The sequence below is a fragment of the Caretta caretta genome, chromosome 2 (assembly GCF_965140235.1).
Source record: "Caretta caretta isolate rCarCar2 chromosome 2, rCarCar1.hap1, whole genome shotgun sequence".
In the NCBI taxonomy this organism is placed as follows: domain Eukaryota; kingdom Metazoa; phylum Chordata; order Testudines; family Cheloniidae; genus Caretta; species Caretta caretta.
This window is the reverse complement of record NC_134207.1, coordinates 77,078,633-77,105,056: the sequence shown is the minus strand read 5'-3', so window position 1 is coordinate 77,105,056 and position 26,424 is coordinate 77,078,633. Positions and strand designations below refer to the sequence as shown.

The 26,424-nt window shown below is 40.9% G+C and overlaps 1 protein-coding gene across 12 annotated transcripts in view; it reads right to left on the bottom strand.

Moving 5' to 3' along the window:
- The window catches only part of TRAPPC8 (trafficking protein particle complex subunit 8), a 114,508-nt gene that overhangs the window by 38,187 nt on the left and 49,897 nt on the right, over positions 1-26,424 (bottom strand). For 7 of the 12 annotated variants that reach the window (XM_048840535.2, XM_048840534.2, XM_048840543.2 and 4 more), the window contains 5 exons: positions 24,446-24,577; positions 18,853-19,077; positions 11,192-11,300; positions 1,581-1,775; positions 1,211-1,341 (listed from right to left, as the gene is read on the bottom strand). In XM_048840535.2, coding sequence (XP_048696492.1) covers positions 1,211-1,341; positions 1,581-1,775; positions 11,192-11,300; positions 18,853-19,077; positions 24,446-24,577 — 792 coding nt within the window. Of the gene's footprint in view, positions 1-1,210; positions 1,342-1,580; positions 1,776-11,191; positions 11,301-18,852; positions 19,078-24,445; positions 24,578-26,230; positions 26,252-26,424 lie in introns of all 12 variants that reach the window. The other 5 variants (XM_048840541.2, XM_048840532.2, XM_048840533.2 and 2 more) reach the window with 1 other exon arrangement.

The window sequence follows — 26,424 nt, the reverse complement described above, 5'->3', positions numbered from 1 at the left end:
ACCGTAAACAGGAACCTGTAGAAATGCGACCAGCGCCAGCAGATTTCCTTTATTGCCACTTTTAAGGTAGATAGGTAATTTTTAAGCACTGATCAACCTTCCAAGCCTAGTGAGTCACTTCGTTAATTAACAGAGTTCCAAAGACCAATTCTGTTGTTTACATCATGATAGCGCATCTGAGATTCATCATATGTTGTGAGATGATCAGCGCTGAACTATGGATTTCATTGAGAATTACAGAAGGTTATATAGGCTTGCACCCCTTGCACAGCAAATAAAAGAGTTTTCAGAAGGAGAAAGTTAGCCAAACCACAAGTATGAAGTTCCCTCTTTCTATGGTTGGCTAGAAATAAGTCAATCATTAATACATTATGTAAAAAAAACCAGTAGTCAGTTGAGAGATTAAGAAAGTGGTCTAAACAACACCTTTTCACAGGAAATCAACTTGATAAGAAATAAATGTACTAAACATTTCAGAATAACGAAAACTTTACAACAGATCTCTTTGAATAACAAGGGTAATTTTAAGAGGAAATTCTGCCAACGAGATACATTATCCAGAGTGCCATGATAAGTATAGGCTATTTTAAATATCAAGGGGTTGATTATGAAGTTATTGAAATAATAATGAAAGGTATCAGAAAATATTCATGTTACGTAAAAGACTACATGAAACAATTTATGTTAAAAGAAGCCAATGAGAACTGAAAATCTAGGCAAACTAACTCAAATGTAACATAAGGAATCAACTGGCCACAGAGCTATACTACTTGATTATAAATATTGCAGATTAAGTGACCCTACCTAATTAGTAAGAAAAAATAGGTATTGATGCCAAGGTTAAAAATGCATAAAAAAGTTTCATCCTGCTGCTGTTATACCAAGTTTCAACTATCTGAGAACAGATGACTCAAGCTACTTTAAAGGGTGTGTAATTTAAATAATCTTATTAAAATCAGAGATTAGATATTTACATAATGTCTGTACTTCAAACTTTTACACTATTTACCATTAAAAGACTAAGCATTTGCCAGCTTTTAACAGTCATCCCCCCAAAAAAAATTACAGCAGAAAATAACTAAAGTAACTCATATGGTAAGTGTTGCCTTTTTAATAAAAACAACATCTCAATATTATGCCACAGAAGAGTAAGTTTAAGAATAAAATTGTAAAAAAATAGTTCGGCAGTTAAACGTTCTTAATTACTCACCAACTCTTTTGTTTCTCCATTATGCTTTGCATTGAAATCTTTAGGTTGGAATTTCCAAAGCAACGATAGATCAGTCAACAAAAGTGGAACCTTCAATGGGTTTCTAAAGGCTACTTCCACTGTTACTGGTTCTATTAAAAAAAAAAGCTATTATGCACTTTATGTAGGAGTACGTATTTCAACAAGTGATTACACGCTATATATTCCTAATATGATCTGAAACTCAATACTCACCTCCAACAAGCCATATCACAAAAAGTAGCTTGGTTAGTTCCATAATAGCAATGAAACTTCCTGCTTACTTACTTAAACTTCCAGTTTACATTTAAAGACTTCTGATTTTTAAAGAATCCATACGCTATAAATTTACCTTCTACTACAGCAAGTGGAAACTTGGAGTTATCTGAATAGCTGTTCAAACAATACTGTGTCGGTTGAAAGTTTGATGGTATTATTCCTTTGTTAACCACAGCCACAACCTGTTCTTCAAGCTCCTTCCATTGGTGAGAAGATTCACAATCATATTCCTGATCAAGACTTATATGTGTCGCTGCCTGCTTTTCACCTAATAGAGAACAAATCAAAATTAACTGGCATAAGAGTGGTGCGCAACAGCTACAACATAAAGGGCTGTATTGGCAACTTGCCATTGGCCCAAGTTTCATAATCAATTTTTATATCTGATTAATTTTATAACACTTCCCAAGTGGGTCATGTGAGATACCTTATTCACATGTACTTGTGAAGTACAGTTCACTCACAAAATATATTCACATTTTCTCAAGCCATTTGATTTTAAAATGTAGATGCAGATAATCTTCAAGAGGTTCACACAATCTTTTTTAAATACACACACTTGTTATACCAATAAAATAAAAACCAGCAGGATCTTATTAAAGGGAAAAAGGCAAAAATACCACATTTATTATGAATACAGAAAGAATCATAGTAAGCAGTTAGTTATAGCTATAACATTCCATTCAATCTCATTTATTCACACATTCATTCATATACACATACACACACACACAGGTTCTGCAAGGTTGTTATCATAGTTACCAGCCTTAGAGTTGCTCATGCCAAGCCACTGGCCAGGTGGCCTGGACATGAGGAGGGAGCAGGGCCTTGTCAGATGCTCATCTGATGCTCCTGGAAGTTGGTTTGCAGAATCAGACCCCCCCAAAGTTCTCACTTTCTAGAGTCTATTTTTATAGGAATTTATTCCTAGGCCAGTCTATGGGAATTGCTTCATCATGCTGTTGCTGAATCAATCAGCAGATAGCACTTTCCTGTTGGCTCCATGCTGCTAGATGTTATCTTGTTCTTTGGTTCTCCCATCTTTGAGGCTGTTGGGTGGGTTCCAGTCGGCCCTCCAGGGGGGTCCTCTGGTTATTTCCACTTGATGCCTTCTTCAGCCGATGGACACTGGGTTCTTAGGCTAGCACCTTCCTGATCATTCAGTTATTATCCACACACACCCTCTATCTCTATTTTAATCAGAATTGTTAACAAAGCAAGATGAATACAACAAAAGGGTGGGGAGTGTCTGGGTGCTGTTTCTATGGTTACAGAGTATTGCTTTGAGTCTTTCTCCCTGTGAGTAGTTGTTGTTACAAAGAATTACTTTGAGAACAGACGGTCTTAAATGTACTAACACAATTAGCAGCTTGCAAGTTTCACACAGAGGGAGAGAAACAGTACCAAAAACCAGGAGACCTCTTAGTTAGTAATACCCTGGAATTTAAACTATGGGGAATCAAACTAATTTGTGATTTTAATACAGAACTTCTTTAATATGATCCAACACACTTAAGCGTGCAAGTGGAATAAAAGCTAAGCTGTAATTTAAGACAGCAAAAGTTCAGTTTATAGACTAAAAATCTACACTAAAATACAGAAAAAGTTATATTAATTTGTACTCAGCATTTTATCTGAGCATTTCAAAACACTTCAGACATTTTACCTGAGGAGGCAGGTAAGTATTATGACTATTTGGCACACAGATAAACAGAACCAGTTGAAGATTATGATCAGTGTTTCCCAACGTGTATAGTGCAGGCAGACATCTCAACTGTTCACCAGAGTCTTAGCTTTTACTTTGAAAAAGTGAAATCTGTTATGGTTGTGAAGAAAATCTTCAAAAGGTGAAGCACGTAACCAATGCAGCAATGGTTGCTTGGGCCTGAATCAATCTCTCTGAGATGCTGACTACCCAAATCATTTTAATGGGAGCTAACTCAAATGCCAGTGACAGTTAATGCTGATATAAAGAATTCCATTGCGTAATAAAACATGTAAGAAACAAGAGAAAGTATTACATTATGAAGATCTACACTAATGTTTCCCAAAGTTGGTTTAGTGATGACCTAATGGGGGTGGGAGGACACGGAAGATTTATACATTAATGTGTAGGCCTTCAACCACAAATAACAGAGGGTGGAGAAAACGCTTTCAGAACATTTGGGAAATACTCGAATAGCAGATCTGAGGGTCATCCTTGGCAAGTGTTGTACCTTCCAACCCATACCTCTTGGAAATTTACTACAGCAAATTGGCTCTCAGAATGAAACACCTAATGCCAATCTAGACCAGCACATACTCTTACTCATTATATGCATCTAAAAATGGGCTTGTAATAAACCCTGTTACAAAGAAGATACTCTGGCTATAAAGTTTTGTATAACTGAATATTTTTAAAAGTTCAGAATGCTACCTAGTCCAGCAAGTGATTATCATTGCTATTAACCATCAAATATAGATATTTCTATCCTGGCTCAGTAACTTAGTACAGATCCTTCAATTATTCATAAAAATCATGCTCAAGTTAGCACTCCTACATTACTGCAAAATATAGATCTTTTTCAGATCTCCTTACTTTCTCTTATTTTTCAGGCTAATTTATTCTTTAACATTACTACTATTTCATCTGAACTCTACCACATAGCGTATATAAAAGCTTCAAAACAATTTCTTTTACACATTTCCTCAGTTAAAGTTGTTTTCATTAAGACATTTATATGGATCCAAGCCATTTAAGAAATAATAATCACACTCATATTTTTCAATTTGTCTCTGTGTGCTCTTTTCCTAGCCTACTTAACATATTTCCCCCAAGGATCAAAAATACACAGTAAAATGTTGTCATTACTAATCTCCTATAAATACATCACATCTTATTCAGACACAATCACTACATAAAGCATGTTTCACTTATTTACAAAAAAGAATCAAGTAACGTAACGTAAAATAACATATACCACTGTTTCAGAGGAACAGCCGTGTTAGTCTGTATTCGCAAAAAGAAAAGGAGTACTTGTGGCACCTTAGAGACTAACCAATTTATTTGAGCATGAGCTTTCGTGAGCTACATCTGATGAAGTGAGCTGTAGCTCACGAAAGCTCATGCTCAAATAAATTGGTTAGTCTCTAAGGTGCCACAAGTACTCCTTTTCTTTTTGCATATACCACTGTGTAGAAGGCTAGGCAAATCTCTTTTTTCTTCTGTAAATTTTATGCCAATAAGTCAGCTCTGAAAGAAAATCCTCTAGAACTAGTTAAATGGAGATTTCCTAAAACTTAAACTTGAAAATTCCGTCAAGTGACAGAAAATATGTTTTCCCTTAGTATATGTACATAACTCACTAACATTTGAAAGTTATGTACACTAAAGAGTGAAAAATATTTGGACATTATGCATTTATTTATCTTTCAAACTTTCTCCAGTTTTTGGTGTAACAGTGTGGTGGTTGGCAAAAAAGTTTCAGTAATGGCACCTTTAACGGCCAAACCACTCCACAGGCCTGTTGACCATGTCTAGATTATGATTTAAAGTGTGATTTTAGCACTGTAAGTTAACACGTGGCTAATGTGTTTTGAAAGTCTAGTATAGACAAGGCATGTAGACATGTGCTCATCTAGTTAAAGGCTACTGTCTGTTTCAGTGGGACTTGCGCTGTCAGACGCTTTTGAAAATCCTATCCATAAGAGCCGAGTTTTATACGCAACATGTATAAAAAAATCCAGCCCAGGACTTCTTTTCTATGTATGCTTGTGTGTGCAGAACTTATTGAAAAGCAAAGTCAAATTATTTCTGAAACTTCTAGATCCATAGCTGTTCTTGCCTAATGAATGGACTGCCCTGTACAGACCAAGTCCAGCTCCTTTGAAAGTTCCCTCGCACACTCAAGAGCCTTCCCATATTGGTCAATAGTTCCATACTTTCAGTGAACACTGGTGCTGTGGAAGATCACAGATCATGGTGGATCAGCATTTCACGGGCTGAGTCTATAACAAAGCCTGGCAGCAGACAGATGTAAAAGTGTTCAGACTGCCTCGGAGGGACATTGCAGGATCAATCTGCCCTTCTGGTAATTAAAAAGGATGATACAAGGGGTCAGCCAGAGATCTCTTCTGTTGGTGTCACTGAAAAGAGCCACTTGACTGGGTTGATTTGACTGGAGCTCTAAGAAACAGTGGGACTTTTCAGTTCCCACCAACTCTACGTCCATCGCTCGAGCCAATCAGAAGCTTGAAGTCATCAGTTGGGGAGACGGAGGGTACACCAACAAAGTAATTTAGCAAGTTACCTCTTCTGGAATTTCTTACAATTGCCTGTAATTGTCTGCTGTGTCCACACTAATCAATAAGGTTAAGGACCTAAGAACTCCATGAATATAAGATGGCAAAGGGCGATCTTAAGATAGAACTTTTAAGGTACTCAGGAAGGAACCCACAGACTGAACGATCAGAGCTAAGAGGACCAATAATCTAAGGATTATGGATACAGGACTGGAGAAATATACTTCAGGGATCCTATTAATTTATACTGATTTATCTGCATTCTATTAAAAAAAAGTGCAACTTACCCTTGATGAATTCCTTGACACATTTTAGAAATAAACTCTAGTTACCCCCCTACAGTATTATTAATACATAATACTGAATAGGTGAAGACAGGAGTCAGACTATACAAAGGCCCTCAAAGAAATATAGATCTCTGGTTTGGGCAAATTCCCCAGTTGCCAATTCTGCTTCTGATGGCATCAGAACCTTTTGCTCCTGACATAACTATTTGGCATGGAAATAGTTGTGGCATACTGGAGAATAAGGAGCAGATGATCAAGTATTAGCAACAAAGCTTTTCATTTTATTTGTAGATGTCCTTTAAAAAAAACATATATCATGTTCATTTTCAAGTTTCCATAAGGTGTAATTATTTACGGATCCATTTCATGATGTTTATATGGACTCACATTGGAATATCCAGTAGCTACTCCCAAGCTACTAAAAACAATCAAAATAGAGGGTAATTGGTAGGGACCTAGTAATTCTATGGCCGTGAAAAATGTGTCTCAGACCATGAAATAAGCCTTTCCCCATGAAATCTGATCTCCCATTGGATGCTGGGAGCACCCGAGTCAAGGAGCTCCTAGCTGCAAGTCCCGGCTGGTCTGGGGAAAGAGAGGACTTGTCCTTCTCCTGTATGGCCACTCTCAGACTCACTTCAGAGAGCCTCCCCCTGCTGCAGCAAGCTCCAGCTCTGGAGGTTCCTGCAACTGGAGGAGACTTGCGGAGGTGGGTCCAATATCCACCTAGTCCTGGGAGCGCCCCAGCTAAGGGGACTCCTAGCTGCAAGTCCCTGCTGGGCTGGGAAGGGACAGGACTTGTCCTTCCCTTGCATGGCAGCTGGTGTGTGCGTCTGAGATCACACCCACCTCCGAGTGCCTCTCCCTGCTGCAGGTAGCTCCCTACCCAGCACTAGAGGTTCCTGCAGCTGGAGGAGACTTGTGGAGGTGGGTCCGATATCCCTCAGCTACTGGAAGCACCCCAGCCAGGGAGCACCTAGTTGAGAGTCCCTGCTGGGCTTGGGTGAGACAGGACTTGTCCTTCCCTTGTATGGCAGCTGGGAGGGCAGCCGGGGAGATCAGAACCATTTCTGGGTACCTTTTGGGTTGGGCCCCCCATGGTTACCACACCATGAAATTTCAGATGTGAACAGCTGAAAATGTGAAACTGACCAATTTTAAAACCCTCTGTGAAATTGATCAAAATGGACTGTGACTTTGGTAAAGCCCTAGTAATGGATACTGAGTGTACCTCAGGGATAAGGACCTAACTTATGGGGTGAAAGCATTTCAAACCTAAGATTCTCCCCTGATTTTGAGGAAAATTTAGTATAATTTAGTAATCAGCAACAAGGGAAATAAGTCTGACCTTCAAAACTAGCTTATGAGATATATAAAGCTAAGATAACTTAAAGAATGGAAAAGAGAAAGACTCTTTGTGGGGAGGGATAGCTCAGTGGTTTGAGCATTGGCCTGCTAAACCTAGGGTTGTGAGTTCAATCCTTGAGGGGGCCATTTGGGATCTGGGGCAAAAATTGGGGGGATTGGTCCTGCTTTGAGCAGGGGGTTGGACTAGATGACCACCTGAGGTCCCTTCCAACCCTGGTATTCTATGGTTCTATGACTGATCAGGCTGGAGAAAAGAACAGTTACTTACCTTCTCATAACTGTTGTTCTTCAAGATGTGTTGTTCACGTCCATTCCACACTAGGTGTGCCTGCGTCACATGCACGAGTGTCGGAAACTTTTCCCCTTAGCAGCTCCCGTCGGGCCGGCAGGGCCCCTTGTGTGGCGCCACTGCGCCGTGCACATATACCCCTGCTGCCCGACCCCCTCTGGTTCCTTCTTGCCAGCAACTCCGACAGAGGGGTAGGAGGTGGAATGGATGTGAACACCACATCTCGAAGAATAGTTACGAGAAGGTAAGTAACCGTTTGTTTTTCTTCGAGTGATCGTTCACGTCCATTCCACATTAGGTGAACCACAAGCTTACCTCTGGAGAAGGGTAGGAGTCATGGAACAACTGATTGGAGGACCGCTCTGCCAACTGCCGCATCCTCTCTGGCCTGCTGGTTGACTGCACAGTGGGTCGTGAAGGTGCGCACCGAGGACCAGGTGGCTGCTCTGCAGATCTCCTGGATCAGGACCTGTGCCAGAAAAGCTGTGGAAGTCACTTGTGCCCTGGTCGAGTGGGCCGTGACTGCCGGGGCCGGAACACTTGTGAGCTCATAGCACGTCCAGAGGCAGCTTGTAATCCAAGACGAGATCCGCAGCGCCGACACCGGGAGGCCTTTCATCCTCTTGGCTACAGCCACGAACAGCTGCGTGGATTTATGAACAGGTTTGGTGCGTGCCAAATAGAACGCCAGCGCTCGACGGACATCCAGGGTGTGTAGGCTGAGGTGACTCAGGTCCATACGGGGTTTTGAAAAAAATACCGGCAGACAAATGTCCTGGCCCAAATGGAATTGCGAGACCACCCTAGGGAGGAACTTGGGGTGCGGTCAGAGCTGCACCTTATCCTTGTGAAACCGTATACGGTGGCTTAGAGGTGAGAGCCCTCAGCTGAGACACCCTTCTGGACAAGGTAATGGCAACCAGAAATGCCACCTTCCAGGAAAGGTGGAGGGGGGAGCAGGTAGCGAGTGGCTCGAACGGGGATTCCATGAGCTTAGAGAAGACCAAGTTCAGATTCCAAGGAGGGACTGGGGGGCATGAGTACGGAAACATCCTCTCTAATCCTTTAAGGAACCGTCCCACCACTGGGTGGAAAAACACCGAGACCCCTGAAAACCCCGGATGGAAGGCGGAGATGGCCGCCAGGTGCACTCTGAGTAAGGACGGGACCAGCCCCTGCTGCTTGAGGTGCAGGAGGCACTCGAGGATGGCTTGCACCAGGAGCTGGTATGGTTGCACCTGTCAGGGCTCACACCAACAGGAGAACCTTTTCCACTTGGCCATATAGGTAGCCCTGGTAAAGGGTTTCCTACTGCCAAGCAGAATTTGCTACACAGGAAGGGAGCACTGGCTCTCCAAGGCGTTTAGCCACAGAGCTTCCACGCCACCAGGTGTAGTGATTGCAGGCTGGGGTGGAGAAGCTGCCCACCATCTTGTGTGATGAGGTCCCGATGTAGGGCCAGGACTACCAGGGCCTCCACCAACAGCTCTAGGAGCATTGTGTACCAGTGCTGGCGGGACTATGCCGGGGCGATGAGGACCACCAGTGCTCTGTTCCTGCGTACCTTGAGCAGGACCTTGTGTACCAAGTGGAGTGGGGGAAACACATACATCAAGCCCCCTCCCCACGGGATCGCAAATGCGTCTGCGACTGAGCCTGGGCTCTGGCCCTGGAACAAGCAAAACCGCGGGCATTGGGCGTTGTCCCTGGTGGAAAACCTCCACCTGCGGAAGAGCGAAAGCATGACATCCACTCTGAGCATCCACTCATGCATGCAATATGACCTGCTGAGGTAGTTCTCCCAGCTCGTGTCACACCCCCGGGAGATATGACGCCTCGAGGAGAATGGCATGAGCTATACAAAAGTCCCAGAGGAGGAGAGCCTCGCAACAGATCGGCAAGGAACAGGCCCCACCCTGCTTGTTTATATAAAACATAGCAGTAGTGTTGTCTGTCAGAACTGCCACGCTATGACCAATCGAGTGGCGTGAAAGGTCTGGCAGGCTAGACAAACCGCCCTGAGCTCCTTCACACTGATGTGGAGCGACCGCTCTGCTCCGGACCACAAGCCCTGAGGTCCCCCAGCTGAGCCCCCCATCTGTGGTCTGACGCGTCCATCACCAGCGTCAGGTCTGGTTGTGGGGCGGCAAAGGGGATGCCTTTGCAAACCACAGGCTGGGACTGCCACCAGAGCAGAGAGTCCAGCACATCCCTTGGTGCTGTCACCACCAAGTCCAGGGGGTCCCTGACTGAGGAGTACACCCAAGCAAGCCACGCCTGCAGAGTCCTGAGTCTCAGTCTGGCCTGCCTGACCAAGCTGCATGTGGCGCTTCACCGGGATCAACTCCGGAAGCGATGCTGGGTCGGTGACCTCGAACAGCACACCATTGCTGGCTTACCCCTCGACGGCACCCGGGGTGCCAGAGGATTCTCCCTGTATGGGAGGGGGCTCGTCGCCAACAGCTCAAAGAGGTCCTTTGCCGCCTCAAAGGTGCCAGGCATGGAGGGCTGATCCATTAAGTCCTCGAGCCCGTCGTCCGCACTGAGCTCACTTAGGCCTGGGCTCGGTGGGACTTGTGGTGCTGGAGCCGCTGATGCCAGTGCCGGTGCGGCGGCCTTCCCGCTCTTATTGGCGTTCGGGACCTTGGAAGGCGCCAGCCTCCTATGAGGCGAACGTCCGCGCCTTCCTTTTGGCTGCGCCGGGGAGGACGAGCGGTGCTGGGGCCTAGTCTGGTGCTGCGTGGCCTACAGCTTTCGGTGTTTAGCTGGTACCGGGTCTCCAGAGGGCTCCGGGGCGCTACGCACAGAGGAAGCCGGAGCTGATGTCAGGCACTCCAGGCCCGGTGGCTGCAATGCAGCTTCCATCAACAACTGCTCTCTTTCTTTCTTTGTTCTTGGCTTGAACGCCTTGCAAATCTTACACCGCTCAGTTTGATGTTCTTCCCCCAGACAACGTAGACAAGAGCCATGGGGATCACTAACTGGCATATGCTTGCGGCACAAGCCTTAAACCCATGGGCCTGCGACATGCCCCGCAGCCCAGGGGTGGGTGCTGGAAGCCTCCAAGCACTTAATCACTTAAGTGTCCACAACAAAAGTATGCTAACTAACTGATAACAGCTACATATAAGAGAAAGGCTAAGGGACTGCTCTCATACAAGAGAAAGAGGTTGTTCCAATGCCGTCACGGATGGTAAGAAGGAACTGAAGGGGGTCGGGGGGCAGGGGTATATATGCACGGCACAGTGGTGCCACTCAGGGGCCCCGCCGACCTGACAGGAGCCACTAAAGAAAAAAGTTTCCGACGCTCATGCACGCAACGCGCGCACACCTAATGTGGAATGGGATGAACAAGCACTCTAGAAGAACACTGAAGTTTCTTGTAGGTTACCTTATTCGTATCTTTTTTCGTCCATCATAAAAACAGTTGTATCAAACAGTCACTGAAATTTCACTAACCTTCTGCTGGTCGTCGATCATGTCCAAAGAATACTCGTGTTGCAGAATTATTAATATATGGTAAAGGAAGTTGTGGTAAAGGGCCATCGGGTGATAGCTGAGTCACATTCTGGAATGAGAATAGGGGGTTGTTTTTTTTTCTTCCCCTTAGATGCATTGCCTATACATAAATATGCTTTTTACAACCCATGTTCAAAAACTGGAGACCAACTTACAAATTCAGTTGCTATGTATTAATAAAAAAGCAAAAACATTAAATCTACTGCATCTATGCTATACTTTATCCATTTCTTTGCCCAAACATTAAACTGCCAAAATAGTTTTAAAAACTCAAAAATTAAACAGTGAAATAAAAGGATGGACATATCTTCCTATTTTAAGAGGGGGGAAATCTATGAAAAGGTTTGTAAATAAAAGAGTCAACATTTTAGTTCACTCTAACCTTAACTTTGTCAACAGGTTTGTGATAAACATTATGTTATAAAGCTCTGTTCTTTGTTTCAATATTTAGTAACAAAGTACATGGGTATCATTAAAATTACCCAGTAATACAGAACCAATCTTTATACTGTACTCTGACTATTTGTGAGATGTAAGTTCACATACCCAAATATTGCTTATTAAAATAAAGAATCTATTGTACTTCCCTCTTTTATATTTTAAATTAAGAGACTATTTCTCAAATTAATCTTTCCTACTAAACAAAGAAAAGTTTGTTACATACAAGTTACAAAATCCTAATCATATGCAAAGACACAAAGATCCAGCTCACTGAATTTAATCTTCTCTGCACAGGTAGTAGGGACAAGAGTAAGTATCTAATAGCCCTCTAAGAAGGCCCCTTCAGAATAGGTTGCAAGAGTGCAGAGATGTTTTGGAAAAACAGAACCGTGTATGTATGTATGTTACATTTCCCAAATCCAGGTTAAATTGGAACCATTCCTAATTAAGTCTCCGGATATATTAATGATTTTGAAACTGCAAAGCTGTTAAATATGAACTTAATATTTGTAAGCTTACTGCTAGATTTTGAATTTGCAATAATATACCTGGAAATTCAAAAGCAATCATAAGCAAAACATGTGGATATCAGATTCTCTCCTCTGTGCTTTTTTGGAGGATTTTAGGTCAACGGTTGCAAAACATTCATTAATTCAGGATTCTGGGTAAAGATTATACTAATTTTAAAATATTTAGGAAATGAAGTGTTTACTTCTAATATTAAAGTCTACATATACAATTTGCTAACTATTTGATATGTTCTTTTTTTTTAAAATAAGCTTTTCAAGTTGACATTTAATGTGTGTGCAGAAAGTGGTACTTCATGCACTCTGCATTCATTCTATGTTTACTCCTGGGGGAATTCTGCACCAAAAAATTTAAAAATTCTGTGCACCATATTTTAAAATTATGCTTATTTTATCTGTTAAAACAACACAATATAATCATGCCAGTTTCAATTTTGGTAATTTATTTCAAAATACCTGTCAGCAAGTAGGTCTGTAACAATACAGAAACACACAAAAAAAGATTCTGGTGATTTTTTTGACAATTTTTTTTTTTTGTTTCTTACCATGCATATGAAAACTACAATACTGAAACATGTTTCCTGCACCTGTCAGAAGCAGTGCAAAGGCTTGGGGGAGTAAGGGGTAACAGAGGAGCTGAGGGAGAGGGAAGGAGCCTTGAGTGAACTTGGTGGTTGTTGCATGTGTGGGGGAGAAGTACGGAACAGGGTGAGGTTTTTTTGGACGGGTGAGCAGGGATTGTTAGGGAGTTAGGAGCCCCCCCCATGCAGATCCTGGCTGACACCAAGCCTCTCCCATTCAGTCAGGCATATCTGCCCCTATCCCCCAACCCTCATGTATCCCTGCAGCCCTCCTCCCCCGCCCCCATGTGGCCTTGCACCACTACTCCCATTTAGCCCCTGGCTCAATGCTGTCACCCCTCTGGCTCTGAGCCCACACCCCAACCTATCCCCCTCACTAGCCATTCTAAACTGAAGTCTGTGACACACACACACCCCCACCAACACCCAGCAGACCGGTGTGCCCCACTCTGTCTGTCCACAGGCAAGGTGCTGTAATGAACTTCCACTCCTGGGGGAATTCTGTGCCACTGCACACAATATTATTTTTCCCCAAAGAAAATACATTCTGCCCAAGAAGTGCTGCAGTTCTGCCTTTTGGCCACCAGAGGCCACTGTGGCACCAGAAGAGCCTGTAGCCAGCTGCATTCCCGCTGCTGGCTGTTCTGGCACCCCAACAGCCTCTAGTGGGTGAAAGGCTGAAACTGCAGCACTTCTTGGCCAGAATGTATTTTGAGTGGAAAAAAAAATTCTGTGGCCAGACATGAATTCCGCACATGTTCAATAGCGCAGAATTCCCCCAGGAGTATATGGTGTACTATGTTTCAGAGTCAGGTACACCCTATCATCAAGCAGATGCAATACACCATCCTATAATTACTTTAACCCACTGCTGGCTGGAAATTCAAGTCTAGATTCCCCTAAAGCAGTGGTTCCCAAACTAGGGGTGCCGCTTGTTCAGGGAAAACCCCTGGCGGGCCAGGATGGTTTGTTTACCTACAGCGTCCGCAGGTTCAGCCGATCACAGCTCCCAGTGGTTGTGGTTTGCCACTCCAGGCCAATGGTGCACGTCCCCCGGCCCGTACCGCTTCCTGTAGCTCCCATTGGCTGAGAGCGGTGAACCGCGGACACTGGGAGCTACGACTGGCCGAATCTGTGGACGCGACAGGTAAACAAACTGGCCCGGCCTGCCAGGGGCTTTCCCTGAACAAACAGCGCCCCTAGTTTGGGAACTGCCCTAAAGCATACATTAATTTAATCCATGCTGATTTTCTGCAGTTGGGGCATTCTTTTAAGCATATTGCCACTGAATTAGAAGTGAACAATGCTAAGTAGATTTGGGGATAAAAACCCATTCACTACCATGAACTCTATTCGCTACCCTCTCTGACAGATGTCTGAAGTACCCAAGGGTACATATTGGTAATACTTTTATAACATGTCAGGTACTTTTTAAAAATTTGATGGAATAAGAGTTAAGTAAGGTTGCCAATGAAATGTAATGGTTACCAGGGTGGATAAAAATAAATGATTTAAAAAAAAATCAGATTTTTCTGATAAAATCTAAAGATAGTTTTAATTAAGACACATTATAGCTCAAAGATATCTCATCATGGAATAGGGATTATAAATTCTAATTTTATAGTATGAGACAAATTCATGTAATGTTTAAGAAAAGTTTTGTAAATGAGTTCCAATAGTTCATGGATTAGGGACGCAATCTTATGGGGTTCCAGGGGCTTCTGTGTAGATTATTTAGGTTAATCTTTCTTTCTATCCAATGGAACTCAGTGCTCAGTCTAGAAGATATCAGAGATGCTTAGTTTTGCAGTTCTCAAACTGTGGATTTGTGTCTCCAGAGATAACATGCTTGTAAACAGCAAAAAAGGTTTTTAAAATAAATATACAGAGGTGAGAAATAACAGACCTCAACCCTACTATCCCTCTGAAAATGTGTGTACACACAGAGTCAGTCCCTTACCTCTCTCTAAAACTGCAAAGTTTCAAAAAGTTCAATGAATAGAAGATTGTTGGGAGGTACGGAATAGATCTGGACAAGGAGAAGTCTCGAGATAAAGGTGAGAAGGGAGGGACAGGCAATAGAAACAAAAGTGAAACTGTTTGAGCAGCATATTCCAGAAGTCTTGAGGTCTTTCTGAATGTAGCCTTCATTGATTGGAGATCTTCACTGATTTGAGATGCCATTCTCTCACTAGAAGGGAAAAGCTGTAATGGAAGCAGTCCGTAAAGGAGACCCAGTTTGGGAATATTTTAATGAAGTTCCTCTACCTGTGGGTAAGACAGGCATGCGTGCAAAATGCAAACAGTGCAACAAAGAAATGCAAAGCCTGGTTGCCTGAATGAAACAACATTATGAGAAGTGTTCCTTCTCAGAAGGAAGCTGCGTTGAAGATAATGAAAGGAACATGTCTGAACATACAGGCTCTTCAGACTGGTAAACTTTTTTATTTCATACCTCTTTCTTAAGGACTGCCTGTCTTCCTTCTGGACTATTCTTGAATTCTCATGTTTGAGCAAAAAATATAGTTGTTACTCTATGGTACTATCATTTTAGATGCAGTTGTGATAAAAAATAAATCGTTAAACTAGACAGATCTTCCTTTTACAATTTCACCTTTAAAGTAGTACTGATTGTCAGTGAATGTAATGAGTAATAATACTAAATGAGCAGTATGGTAATAATAACTGCACTGACTTATTTTGTTTAGGAGAATCCATCCTCAACATACTGAAGTCTAAAGACTATCCACTTTCAAGATCACCATAATTTTCTATAGTTTCAGAGTTACCAATGATAGGGTTTCAGTCACATCATGTATGTCACATAGCCACAGTATATCACCTCTAGCAAAAAGATCTCCATCATCCAGAAACAACTATGGATAAATTTGTGATAAGAACCAGATTATAAAAAGATGTAATTGATGAAAAAATTGCCAGATTTGTTTATGAAACAAACTCTCCTTTCTGTATGATTGAGAACCCACATTTCGTTAACATGGTTCAGCCATTAAGACCAGGATACAGTCCACCCAACAGAGCAGCTGTCGCAGGCAAATTGCTGGATAAAGTGTATGAAAGAGAAATTGAGTGGTGTGCAAAAGGTCTAGAGGGTAAAATTGTTAACTGAGTCTTGATGGGTGGAGCAATGTCCACAATGATCCTGTTCTATATGCTTGTGTAACAACAGAAGACGGGAATGTGTTCCTTACAGAAACAACTGATACATCAGGAAATGCACACTCAGCAGAACACTTCCAAGAAGTAGCAGTAAAAGCTGTAACAAACTGCGAAAAAAATTCAAATGTCTAGTATGAGCTTGGTCCCAGACAATGCTGCAAATGTATCCAAGATGAGAAGAAATTTAGAAGACAGTGAAGAGAGTCCCAAGCTAATAACGTACGGTTGCAGTGCTCATTTGATGCACCTCCTAACCAAAGACTTCAGTGTTCCAGAAATAAAGGCTAATGTTGAAATTGCAAAATACTTCCGTAACAACCACAGAGCAGCTGCTCTGAAAAAAGTGGGAGGAACCAAGCTAACGCTCCCACAAGACGTGCGATGGAACTCGGTCGTGAACCGTTTTGAGAACTGTATCAAGAACTGGCCTAATCTGATGAGTGTGAAAAAATAGATGGCACTGTCATAGCCAAAGTTCTCAACATTGGGCTTAAGAGAAGTGTTGAACACATGCTGAGTACCCTGAAGCCTATTTCTGTAGCCTTGAACAAAATGCAGGAAAATAGCTGTTTTATTGCTGATGCTGTTGAAATTTGGAAGGAACCAAGTGAGATCTTAAAGAGAGACGTCTGCAATGACAGAGTTAAATTACAAGCATTAAAAAAACAAATGGGACAAGCCCTATCTTCAGCTCATTTTCTTGCAGATATTCTCAGTACTTGGTACCAGGGTCAAACCTTAACTGCTGAAGAAGAGGAGTTGGCTATGACATGGACATCCAGCAATCATCCCTCCATAACGCCAACTATAATAAACTTCAGAGCTAAGGGTGAACCATTCAAGAAATATGTTTGCTGATGATGTTCTAAAGAAAGTCACACCAGAGAACTGGTGGAAGTCACTTAAGCACTTGGATTCAGAGGCTGTTGAAGTGATAATCTCACTTTTAACAGCAGTAGCTTCTTCTGCCAGTGTAGAAAGAATATTTTCTTCCTTTGGACTAATTCATTTCAAATTGAGAAATCATTTGGGATCTGAAAAGCAGGAAAGCTTGTTTTTCCTTTTCCAGATTATGAACAAACAAGAAAATGAAGGTGAGGACGACTGAGTTAGCTGCAGAAGCCAATATTTCCACTTCTCATGTTGACCTGGTTGACAGCCAATTTAATTTTTGTTGGTTTTTTTAAATTCTTTTAACTATTTTAGTTAAACAAAAACAAACCTGATTTTAAAAAACTTGAACGTTTAACTAAATTCAAAAATTCATATGCTTGTTTTGTTAAAATATTATGTTTGTTGTTGAAGAAAAAAATCCAGAATACATAACACTGTTTTAGTTAAATAAAACTATTTAAATGTCCGTCTGGTGATGTTCTCCTCCTAATACAGCATAGCAAGAAAATCCTCCAAATATTAATGATTAACCTGTTGAATTTGAGGTAGTTCACCTCCCAATGACTTCATAAATATCTGCTTCAATTACCTTTGGTAAATGAAATAACCAAACAGTCAGTCATTTTCTGATATAGCTGTAAAACTAATCTGAAAAGTTTTCAGAATAAATCACCTTAAAAATGAAACCTACTCTATCTCTAAGTTGTGAAGGATATGTATTAAGGTTATAACCAACAAGAATGCACTTTTATGTAGAAATCCATTAATTAAATTGAGTCTTCCTGACTAGTAATTTAAAACATGATTAAATCAAATTGATTTAAATCAAATCCACCCTGGTGGTTACTGAAGATATTTTTTTAAACATCAAAATGTGACTTGTACCAGTGACAGCAAACTCAACATTGCATTCAAAAGGTATCTATGAAAGCAGAGGTGACAAAAGCAGCAGAAAAACAGTGGTTACCTGGAGTATAAAGGTAATTTGAGAGTTCCACACATATCCTTTCTTTTAGGCCTTAACGGAATGACCCGTAAAGAAAGCTAAAGAGTTTATAAATTACAAAAAAAATTCCTCAATTTCTCAACATCGACCTAGGCCACATTATAACCATGATCTATAGGTCAATGGAATAACAATTTGTCACATAGATGTCTACTACCAGGTGAACATCTAAACTAAACTGGGAGTGCAAGGAACTTCAGACAGAAAAAGGGGGGGAAAGGCCTGGGATTTTGTATCTTTGTGCATCAGTTACCATAAATACAAAGCATGGTATTACTGTGGCACCCTTCAGGCAAAGAATCTCACAGTGATTTACTAACAGTTACCCCTGTGTTATCCAGGCTCCTTTGAAGAACCTGATTACTATGGGGACTGGCACTGAAACAGAACCATCTGATTTCTGACCTTATTTAATCTTCAAATGGGTAATCTGTGGAACACACAAATAATCTGCTCTATGATACAGTGGTTCTCAACCAGGAGTCCAGTGCCCCCCAGGGGGCTGCAAGCAGGTCTCAGGGGGTCCTGCAAGCAGGGCCAGAATTAGACTCCCTGGGGCCCAGGGCAGAAAGCAGAAGCCGCGCCACTTGGGGCTGAAGCCGAAGCCTGAGCAATGTAGCTTTGTGACCCCAGGCAATTACCCTACGCCGGCCCTGGCTTTTGTATACAGAAAAGCAGTTGTTGTGGCACAGATGGCCTGTGGATTTTTTGCTGAATGTTGGGAAGACCTCAGAACAAAAAATGTTTGAGAACCCCTGCTATAATATGCATATGATCAGTGCAGTGGAAGTAAATATAGTATTTTAATTCTTCAAATACATAGTAAAATTCACCTTGGAAACTGAAGAATGATATAAGAATCAAAAAGATATTGTAAGTGCTAAAAGTCACTGAATTCTGTTTTTATGTAAGATGATTATTAGATAACAGAATTTTAAGCTAATCTTTACGAATAAAATATGTTCATCTTACCTTGTAAACATAAAGGTATTCTCTGAGGAAGGTCCCTTGTTGAGCAGCAGGTTGTTTGCTGTCATTGATCAAAATATGCCTGAAGGCAGACACAGCATTATCAAGTTGACGAAGAGTAAAAGACTGACGACCAATAGTGAAGTTAATATGATCCTCTGCAAGAGACCAACCTTTCCCTTTGTAAACTTGCATGGCTTGACAATAACAACGCAAGGCATGTTTCTTCTGCAAGAAAATGAAATTGAAACTGTTCCTCAAATATTACTGTGTTATTGAACCAATTTAATTTTAATGTTAGCAGACAGTCAAATAGAGAAATCATTTACATCAATGAAGATTTTAGTCAATTTTTTTTTAATTGTTATTGAAGGTAGGAGAGCAATGCAAGCAAGGAGGTAAAACACAATATCCAGTCAGCATTAACCCAAAGGTCAATGTAAAGACTGTTGCTATAACACAGTACTGTTGTGACAACTGGGCCTACAAATTTACCCTAGTTGTGAGTTTAACTGTAAAAAGTGAGTGTAAATTCATAACGTCACAATAATCTATAACAACAAATGTGAATGGGAAAAGATGCAAGAAAACCAGACAGAGAAATTGGATTAGTCTAAACTAGAAAGGTCATGTTGATATAATCCAAGGGGGAGGCGGGCAAAGAGGAGAAGAACTCTCAAAAGACCAAAAACAGAGAACAGATGGAGGCTACTGGAGCAAACGTCACCATGATGGCTGCCATCCCCACTATTTCCTGGGACCCCAGACTTCCATCATCCTGATTCTGAGAAGCGTCCTGACTAGACCAGGCCAGAGAGAGGGAGCCAGATGACTTCACCAGCCCCAGCTGAATCCCCGACACCTCGTTGGATTAAAGGACTTCAACAGCAACTCATCTCAATTAACCTCCCCCCCACCAAAAGGACAGTTATTGCCAGCCTTAGTAGCATCTAAGAGACTGTTACACAAGGGGGTGTTTTCCTTTAAAAACCCTGTCCAGCGAAAAGGAAAGAGAACAAGGGATGCTAAAATGAAAGCCTTATTTAATACTTTATATTTCAAATGCTTGAACTGATTTTCCTTCTTTACTATATCTTTAATAAAATATTTAAAAGATTTTTAATTATGTGTTTGCCATGGTACTAAGCAGACTGAGGTCTCTGTGTAACAAACCCTGGACCTCGTTTAACAACATTTAATGTTGGACAATGACTGGTTTATAGTAATGCCTCTGGCCTTTTCCATCTAAATTAGCACAGCAGTACTCACTATTAAATCTACATTCTACTGCAGTAAATTTTAAAATATTCAGTAATGGCTACTAACTTGAAGCATGCATGCACTCAAAAGTACTAAAATACTGAAACACATACTCTAGGAGTTGTACGTATGCCTAAAGGTCAAGTAAACGTCTCTCCTCTCTCTTATGTCCAGAAGTGCCTCACAACTAATGTATTTATCCTCTCAATATCCCTGTGATGTATTATCTCCATTTTACAGGTAGGAAATGGAGGCTCAGAGGGCATAAGGCCTTGTCTGAACTTAAAAAGGATTTGCCAGTATAGATATACACCTGGTAAAGCTATGCTGGCAAACCTCCTACTGGAGACACAGCTTATATACCAAACCAAATAAGTTAGAATGACCAAAGGACTTTTTTTTTGCTGGTATAACTGCATCTACATTACAGCTTTTGCCAGCTGTGTGTTTTTCTTCACACCACTAACAGACCTAGTTATACCAGTAATATTATTTTCTAGTGTAGACAAGTTCCCAGTAACTTGCCCACAGTCACAAAGGAAGTCTACGGCAGAGCAGGAATTCAACCCAGGTCTCCCAAGCTTTCCCACTGGAATTCCTCTCTGTATGCAAGAAAATTTTTCAAGTGTCCTAAGTTACACACCTAGATACACTGGGATGCGAAAGAAAGATTAATGAGCCTTAATGATGAACTGCAAAACTAAAACAAACTGAGGTAAACTAAATTGTAATAACAAGGCTATTGGTAGAATTCAGCACTCCAATAAGCTAACCAACCTTTCTGAAATTCTCCCCAAGGCATAATTCTGGGATATCTTATGTTAACTAAAAAGTGACAATGAAAAAACCGTGAAACATTGGTATTGTAAGCCATTAATTTCGGTCACCATACAGCAGACTTCCAGCTTCTGCATGATCCCACATCAAAGTCAGGAAATCCCACAATACTAGGGACCTATTCTTTAGGATTGATTCAACTGCCAATTAAGATTCAGAGTAGATAACAAAAAACACAACTGATTAGTGTCTTTAATGATCTTAAAATCATGAACACATCTTTAAAGTAGTGATCATCAATTTCCGGCCACTTCTTGGCCGTATCAACACCTTGTTACACCTAGCTTTTCACCTAATAGGCCAGTACCACAAATAGGAATTAAAAATTAAAAACTTTTTTAATGTTTTACTTTACAGACACAAAAGTTGTGATACTTCCATTAGGCTCAGAGTTTCTCAGGAGGCCACTACAAAAAACAGGACACTACCATTAACACCAGGGGCCTGATTCTTATCCCACACTTGCTTTCAGTTCAGTGGAGTGACTTCAGATTTATGCCAGCGAGAGAGCAGAAGTAAGGCTACTGCAAAATTAAATGTGAATGTCACTGCAGCCACTACAACATTAATGAAATGGTCACTCCAAATTTAATTGGTTTAGTTGTCCTTCACTATTTTGTATAAATTCTGATCTTAGAGAAATGACAGTTTTATTACATTTGCTACACAGATATGGAGAGTTCTGATTAATTTGTGCTTTTATTTGCAGACCAAGTATCTGACACAGCTTCCTGTAAAGTTAATTACAATAAGTATATTTTGCTGGCAATTGTAAATGACATGGAAGTCCAAATGATGCAGTTTCCTTAGCTCTGACAGCACATACAGCCATCAGCCAAAAATAAAGCATACATACTTGAATATATAAAAATGTAAAAAAAAACTTGAAATACCAATACATGTCAAAGCACAAATTTAGACCTGCAGCTCCATCTAGAGACCAACAGAAAAATACAGCCACTACACACCCTTTGAAAAAAGCTAAACAACTATGTGCTGAGCTAGATTGACTCCCAAATTTTACCACCTTCTTCCAGTGGAACTGTGGGAACTGATCCCTAGCAATAAAAAGGTGAACACAATCCCCACAGCAAGAAGCCCAATGGCCTTCCAGCAGCTCTACCAATTTAGAAAATTGGCAACTCTTTAGATAACAACCACTGCTGGAGGGGCTCCTATGAAGACCCAGTCACAAATTTAATCCTAGCTTTCCATAACAGAAGTCCCAAAAGAGGGTGATGCTATTGTACAGAGAACAAACTGGGCGCGAATCAACCAATATATTAAGCTTATTCCAAAATCTGTTCAAGAGACAAGGTCAATTTAACTTTGTAATACTAATCAGTTTAAAATAAATCAAGTTTGATAGCACATCTTTAAATAGTTTGCCCAGGAACTGATTATTTTTAAGGGGTTTTTCTACTCCCCTATTGAAGTTTACAAAGGTTTTTCCCCTGCCAGGGAGAGTATGAGACAAGGTCAAAGAGCACCCCCTACCCAAATTGCTAGTACATGACACCGAAAGAGCAACTGAACAGCAACCAAAATGCTGCACTGGTTATACACAGTGTTAAGTATGTAAAGTGAATAAAGTGGGGGGGGAGGGTGGTGGGAAGTACTTTTCCATTAGCTTTCAGTTATAGCTATCCTCAAACAAAATGTGATTTTTCAAGTTGGCATCTTTAAAATGTTGATTTAATTAAAGTAAACTTAGAGCTGGTGCACGAAAAACTAAGAACTATAGATAATATTAACAAAACAAACAAGTATGATTGCATAAAGTCATGAAAAAAATGACAGTAATAACCCCATTTACCTGCCATTTTAACTATGATAGTTCAGACTGAAATAACAAGGCTGATTTTTTAAGATATTTAGGGAGGGAAAATTGTACTGGTATATGGAGCAATCCTAACAAAACGGACAACAGGATGCTAGTACTGTAGTGGTTGGTATACTGTGCAGCTGGAGGGCCTATCTGTTCTCTCTGCAGAAGCTTATGTATCAATCTGCCATTAGGTGTGGAGCAGCAAACCTCTATTGGAGAGAGTCAGATCCTTGAAACTATAAAGTCCAAGCAAGCTGGAGTCACACTGATTAGAGAAATAGAAAAGCTGTGGGTTTCATTAAGCTCAGAAAGAAAAAAAAAGGGGGGGGTGTCATACAGGAGGTCGCATAAAGAGCATTCCAAGTGGTAGAACTACTGAGATTTTTAAAAGAAAAAAAACAAAAAAACCACTATTGTGGGAAAAGTCTGATCCTATCTCTAATCAACACAAGAGAGGGGAAAACCTACAATAGGAAGAGAACCCGGCTATGAGAGAAAGATTCTGAGAGTCGCTCAAACCCACAATGAAAGATATTTCAAACACACAGTTTTATATTACAAAGGTGGACGGTAGTCAAGACTGCTTTCCTTCATATCTTTAACTTGTTTTTGGTCCTGCTTCAGCTGAAGATATGCAAAGAGGGAAAACAGTTACATTTTGTAACTATTTATACATACATATACCAAGTGCAGAAACAGCTGCTGCTCTTAATATTGTATTGAGACAAACTTTTCCTTCCCCATTTAAGATGGCCCTACCACTATCAAGCCCCGTTGGACTTCAATGAGGCTCCACATGTATCCATCTGTACAGAGCCAGTTGCAGAATTGGGCTTTCCACAATAATGTTTCTACTTTAAGAAGTCAAATTTATTATATTAACCTAAGCTTAAGGTAAATACAATCACAATATAAATTAACACAAGAAGCTGGAATTGAAAAAATGCATGTTAAAGTGCAAATGGTATAAAATTGCATTTGTGAATTTAACTAATTGCCAATTAGTTCAACAGATTTAAAAGAGGAAGTATTATCTAGTGCAGGGATTGACAAACTTTGGCACGCATCCCTTGGCCCGCAGCGAACCGCGGCCAGAGGGAGCTGCGATCAGCCGAACCCGCGGACCCTGCAGGTAAAGAAACCATCCCGGCCTGTCAGTGGATTTCCCTGACGAGCTGCATGCCAAAGGTTGCTGATCCCTGATCTAGTGGTTAAAACACAGGCCATAGTCAGGGTAACCGGATTCCATTCCTAGCTCTTTTATTAACTGCTATGATGTAGTAAATCACTTTAACCTCTGTGATTCAGTTTCTCCATCTGTGAAATAGGAAGAGTCTAATTCATTGTTTAAGAAGCATTTGAAGGTCAGGTGGAAAGCACTACAGAAATGAGGATTACTATTTAAATTTCATTCAGGGTAATGAGCAACATCATTTTAGACACGGATTTAAGAGACCACTCTGTTCAAGGCAGGATGAATTAATCTGGCAGTCAAGAAGGGCAATGAGATAAATGTATCATTTTTCTGATACAGAATAATACCCACAGTGGACCTCAAAGTCACAGGTTATTTTTACGCAGAAGCATGACATGGAACTTGCTGCTTTTAACACAGTTCAAATCAACTACAACCTACAGTCCGTATTTTTTCAGAATATGAAATACACTTACCTGTCCTGCTTTGCTGTACCTATGGCCAGCCAATATCATATGAAAGGCAAACTTTCTAACCATAGGACTTTTCATGTTTATAAAGCAATGTGCAGCCTGCTCCAACAGAAGGGCACTGCGAAGGTCAGAATCCTATTTAAGGGGAAAAAATCATTAATCTCAAATTTGAAATAGACCAATGAAACTTCAGTAGTAACAAAACGTAGTTATACTCACGAATACAAACTCTTATAAGAGATAAGACTCAGCTGAAGAAGACTTTTAAACAGTAAAAAAATAAAAATCACATTACTGCTCAGTGGAAGACTTATCATAGGCAACATGTTCCAGCCTGTTGATCCATCCACACTTTGATCCCTCCTGCAAGCATTTACAATGTGATCAGGTTCCCTGTCCTACACACAGTTTTGAAGACAGGCTATTATGAAAAAATGATATACCTGATAATTGTTTTCTGTATTTACCTTGCAGAACGAGAGCGTACAAGATGGAGCCATGAATACTTCAACCTATTGGTTTTCTGATTCTTATGACACAATCAAAAACAGGGAGTCCTCGGACTTGCATCGGATGCCACTTACATCTGACGCCAGTTACGGCACTTTCCAATTGACCGCCCTTTTCACCCCTACGATGCTTGATTTGCATGAAGCTCACCTGCAATCAACTTCCTGGTTGCATTATACTGGTATGGATCTGGAAGGGGTTGCTTCTGATTGGCTTTGAGGCAGCAAGGTAGCTTGTTGCCGCTTGTTTTTGACTGGCTCCGAGCCCGGGCCTGGGAGCCAATCAGAAAGCTTGAACAGTGATTGGCTGAGACTCGGCATGTGTCCCCTTCTCCCTGGCTTTCTGAGCCTGTGTTGCTGGAATTCTGAGCAGCATATGAGAGTTTACATGTTTATTTGAATGCTGTTTACAAAATACAGTGTACAGTAAATACATTCATGTTACAACATTAGTCATCTATAATTCATGTAGATGAATTATAGATGACTGGGTTATTGTGGTGAAAAATCTGGGTTATTGTGGTGAAAACAGTGTATCAAGCCTTGGTTCAGGAACCAATCCCCCCTTCATACCATTGATTCCTATGGGAAAAGCAGTTTTGACTTACAACATTTCAACTTATGACACAATTCGTTCCTCAGAATTGAGCTGCAAGTCCGAGGACTCCCTGTATTCTTAAGAGAATCACTGGCAGACCCAATTCCTGAATTCCATTCTGGAAGTAAAATAAAAAATTTATGTAATCCAAAACAGCAAGCATCTCTCTTTATTAGTACTGTCCTTGCTTCCAGAGCCAAGGAATAACTCTATACAACAGGGGATGTGGCCCCATCACAAATGCTTATAGAAGGAATCAAAATGGACTAGAGCAACAGTCAAAGAATGCTACCTATAATAAATAAGGAAGTTGAGAAGCCCTCCTTATACAGATATAACAGTGTTATTTTCATTCCTATATTTGTTATAGATGTTACACCTGTTAAATAGATGTAAATTATATACATGAAAAACTGTTAAGAAATACTAAAATTGTTCTCTTCATCTGAGCCTTATGTTTACAAAGTTATTTCAGTGTGAGTACAGCTATGCTTTAGAGTCCCTCTTCAAAACTACACAAATCCACTAGCATGGGTAAATTCTATCTTATATACAGCCTGTTACTTTATCAGTGACCTGGAAAATACTGAAACAGATTGATATACAAAGGATTGACAGATCATGTTTATTTCAACACTCCCAAAGCCTTCAGCTACTCAGGCAGAAATTTCTAACACTTACCATTCCCATCCAAGTGAGCTGCTGCCATTTTTTCCCCCAGAAAAATTAAAAACAAGAATGTCAGCTTTAATACATTTTATTTTAACATAAGAACAAGTACAGAAATATAAGAAGGTGCAATTGTGGCACTAAATTTATCTGAAAAAGTTGGCAGTAAGTTTCCCAACCCATTTGTTTTAAGGTCATTAGTTCCA